The sequence below is a fragment of the Aplysia californica genome, unplaced genomic scaffold (genome assembly GCF_000002075.1).
Source record: "Aplysia californica isolate F4 #8 unplaced genomic scaffold, AplCal3.0 scaffold01411, whole genome shotgun sequence".
NCBI lineage: Eukaryota > Metazoa > Mollusca > Gastropoda > Aplysiida > Aplysiidae > Aplysia > Aplysia californica.
The window spans coordinates 76,434-80,718 of record NW_004798681.1 but is presented as its reverse complement, the minus strand read 5'-3'; the positions used below and the strand labels follow the sequence as shown (position 1 = coordinate 80,718).

General features: G+C 44.1%; 1 protein-coding gene across 1 annotated transcript in view; it reads left to right on the top strand.

Annotated features, from left to right (window-relative positions):
• Positions 1-858: 858 nt before the first annotated feature.
• The window catches only part of LOC106013877 (synaptotagmin-10), a gene marked incomplete at its 5' end in the record, with an annotated part of 9,012 nt that continues 5,585 nt past the window's right edge, over positions 859-4,285 (top strand). The window contains 2 exon segments of the mRNA XM_013090676.1: positions 859-996; positions 1,422-1,597. Of these exon segments, the coding sequence (XP_012946130.1) occupies positions 859-996; positions 1,422-1,597 (314 nt within the window).

Below are 4,285 nucleotides of genomic sequence, written 5' to 3'. Positions count from 1 at the left end.
GCTGAGAGACCGGACGGTTTGATGCTTTGGTGCTGTCTGTTGCTTCTACTTCTGTTTTCCCGTCTCGTCTGTCCTACTACCTGACACACCCTTACACAGTCCATGACTCCAAACATACTGACCATATGTGTCCTCTGTAGCATATCAAGGAGATCAAAATCTGAAGGTGGGTGGTTGGCGGGTGCTCTGGTGTGGTTTGCTCCTTCTTTCCTATCAAACATCTATCGTCCTTATCTCCCCTTCCTCTTTTTATGTTTGTTACTCTCTTGTAACACCTCTAATCTTCTGGCGCTCATATGACCTTATGCAGTTGCGAGTGCCGTAGAACCTCTACTAAAACTAACTAAAAAATCTGAATAGAGGGGAGTAGTACTTAGTACTTGGGCAGTTTACTTCCTCTATGTCCATCGCCCAGGCACAGCTGTAGAATGTACATGTATACCTGATATCCTTCTGTCTCCTTCCCGGGGAAGTTTGGTCTTTAGATTTGCCTACGTGCTGAAATCTACTACAGATTACGAGAAACAGAATTCAAAGTTTAACTTCATCATTATGAAGAAAAATTGACCTTCGTCTTACCCCCCCCCCCCCTATATACACACTTGTGTAGAAATTAACATCTGTTATGTAACGGTATGTTGCTTTTTTTCAAAAAGTGAGATCCATTCTCATTTTTTTTTTAAATTTCCGAGTATCTCCGGTTTTACCTCTGCCTCGTTTGACGTCTGATTTTGCTCCTGACAGCAAGATGTTCACAACCCTTATGTCAAGTCAAACGTCCCATAAACCGCAATTGTCGCTTGTTAATTGTTCTTAACAGCATTAAGTAATAACAATGCCCTTCTCTCACTGTTCCAGGTGCCATCCGGCCTGACCTCTACCCCCGCAAGGACATTGTCCTCCAACAGTCGTCGCTGGACAGTGGTCACGGCAGACTACACACCAGGCTCAAGTACGACTTCCGGACCTGTGATCTGGTGGTGCATCTGATTGAAGGTAACAAACTTCACACAAACGTTAGCTGTTTTAGTGGTTCGTTCGTGGGTGCTGTGGTGGGGTTTTCTCCTTCTTTTCTATTAAAAAATTAAATATCCATCGTTTTGTCTCTCCGCCTTCTTTTCTTTGTATGTTAATCTCTAGTAACACATCTAATCGTCGCCTTTTGGCTGACATAATTGTGTTGCAAGTGCCGTAAATCTCTTATTTAAACTAATCACCTCCTCCCCCATACGTACACATCTCTACAATTTACCAGATGTGTTCTGTCTCACCTCTCACTCCCCCCTCCCTCATACATACCCCTCTCTACCATCCACGACATGTGTTCTCTCTCACACACCCCTCCCTCATACACACACCTCTCTACCATTCACCTCATATGTTCTCTCCCACCCTCTCACACCCATCCCCCCCACCCCCAGCCCAAGACCTGCCGGCTCCTGACCCCGTGACCGGTCAGTTCAGTGACCCCTACATCCGGCTGTCCCTGGTCCCGTGTGTGGACGAGAGGGTCCGGCAGTCGTCTGTCAAGAGAAAGACGCTCAATCCTTACTTCAACGAGTATTTCAAGTTTCCGCTCGACTTTGATGATCTGAAGGTGAGTAAGTGGCGTAATGTGATATGTGATAAGTGGCGTAATGTGATATGTGATAAGTCGGGGGGGTAAAGGCCTATGGAATAGAATAAAGATAGGGGGGGGGGCACAAAAACTGAAACTAATTAGCGGGGGCTGAGGGGACGCTTACTCGATACCTTCAAGTACATGTGCCAGGAACTAACCCCGTATAAAAGTATCGAATACAGCTAGACGAAGCAGGTTGTTTTGTCTCGAATTTTGATAACTAGCAAAGCTTCTGGGTGACAAGATGGTTCACTCCTCTCTTTCAACCAGTTTAAAAAGTGACCTCAAACTCCGATGACGTACCATGATGTTGACTCCGATCAGTGTTTCCGGCTTATTCCAAACGTAGGATTTTTGCGCCAAAAAAACTGTATACATCGGTACCATAGAATTACAAAGGTCCATCTACTCAGTACATAGTTTTGAGAAATTCAAAGTTAAAAAATTATGAGTTTCACAACACGTCAAGCTTTTTCGAATACAGTTCTTTGAATATCTTGATAACGACTCTAAATTATCTTACGACTTCGATAGAGCAGATAGAACATTTGGTTCCTCACACCATATGGTCTTAGTAACTCAAAACGACAGGAAAATGTCAGGTAGAGCTTTGTAATTCTAGGGTAACGATATGTCCCCAGTCCGGGCATTCTGGAGCAAAAATAGACCTGGCTGAATATTATTATGAGGACAGCAAGAACAAAGCTGAGAAGACTTCTTCCATGTATCCTGGAAAAGGAGCAAAAAACACAGAACCTGTTCACTGACAACAATTGAAAGTCGTTTTATTTTCAAGGTCACAATCGAATTCGGTCGAATTGTGTCACGATGGTAGCTTTTCCCTCTCTGTGGAAGACAAAATGGCTGGCCCCGACCCAGTTCGACCGAATTCGACTGAAAGTGTGAACTGGTTATTGAGGGGGCGGTGGCGGAGCGATTAGTACGCTCGTCTCCGAAGCGGAAAGTCCAGGTTCGAGCCTCGATTCGGACAGGGATGTTTTTCGCCCCCTCCTGCCCACCCAGCAGTAATGGGTACCTGACTTTGAGTTGGGGAAGTAAAGGCGATGTGGAAAGGAACTGGCCACCCTATCACAATATGCCGAAGGCCCAGGAAGTTGTCTCACTAACAAGGCAATCCCCAATGTCCGGATTGAAACCATGGGGGAAAATGTGGGTGGCCCGACCCAGTTCGACAGAATTCAATAGAAAGTGTGCATTGAGTATTATTCCGTCTACGGAGGAAAATCTGAATGGCCCCGACTCCATTCTATTGAATTCGACTGTATTCGATCGGCAGTGTGCACTGGGCTTTAGTGGAAAGCGGTTAGGCTCCCGATGATTGAAATCTAGGAATCGTAGGAATCGACTCCGAACCCAATAACTTTCTAATGGTGTGATTACTTCCGGTGGTTACATGGTTGGCTCCGAATATCCACAAGGTTTAGGATAGCCTAAATGTCGGAACACTGCGAAGCACCAACATTTTAAAAATTGTTCTAAAAAAAAAAGGTTTTAATGAATAAAGTAATTGGCAACGGTTTTTATTAATTTGTTGTTTTTTTACGTAAAAAGAAATTGGAACTTTTCTTCCATAGCACGAATTGCTGGATTCGGCTCCGGAATCCATTGTTCGCCCAGCTGTACTGGGTATTAGCAAAGATCGTACATAACAAGATAGTTCACTCGGTCAAAAAAGTGTCCGCGGAAGTCCGCGCATTGGTTCAGATGGCGCTGCAGTCTTTGTTTTGAAGCTGTGTTTCGTTTCTCCAGAAGAAGAAGAAGAGCACAGTTTGTTAGTTTCCAGTCTACTGTTTTTCACACAAGTAGGGTAACTCTGTTCGCAAAGTCCGCACTTTTTCAAAGAGGGCGCCACCGGATTTTGAGGACACTTTTTTAATTGTCTCAAAGAGAGGAGTGAACTATCTTGTTGTGTACGATCTTTGGTATTAGACGGGGTATTCTCTTCACACAGTCGCTGTTCCCCTGTTTATCACAGCGCGATTCCTCTGTTCCCTCACCATGTACCCATTGACCTCTGACCTATGACCTGTCACCGCGACTAATCAACGGTTATTATCACCTCCGTCCAGTACCCACGTGAGTTCCCGCGTTTTCCCCTCTCTCAACACTCCGTGACGTCATTGCGCTTTCTTCCCGGTAGTCGAGAGCGAGGCAAGGAGGCTATAAATAGAGGCCACCTTTGCACGTGATCTTGTGTCACGTGGCGCTCACTCCTCGCACACTGGTTGTTGTTGTTGTTGTTGTTGTTGTTGATGTTGTTGTTGTTGATGTTGTTGATGTTGATGTTGATGTTGATGTTGTTGTTGTTGTTGTTGTTGTTGTTGTTGATGTTGTTGTTGATGTTGTTGTTGTTGTTGTTGTTGTTGTTGTTGTTGTTGATGTTGTTGTTATTTTTGTTGTAATTTATTTTGTCTTTGTAAGTGTTTTACATCCTCTACGACACAATTTAGATCTAGATAAATCGCTACCCAAGAATTACAAAGTTCTCTCTACTCAGTACCTACTTTGGAAAATTTCGACGTAAAAAAAGTTGAGCTTCACATGTCAAACTTTTTCGAAAAAAATCGAACGATTTTGATAGAGCAGATAAAACATTTTTTTTTATGACAAGTGTTTTACGGCGCTCGCAAATGGAGGGGGGGG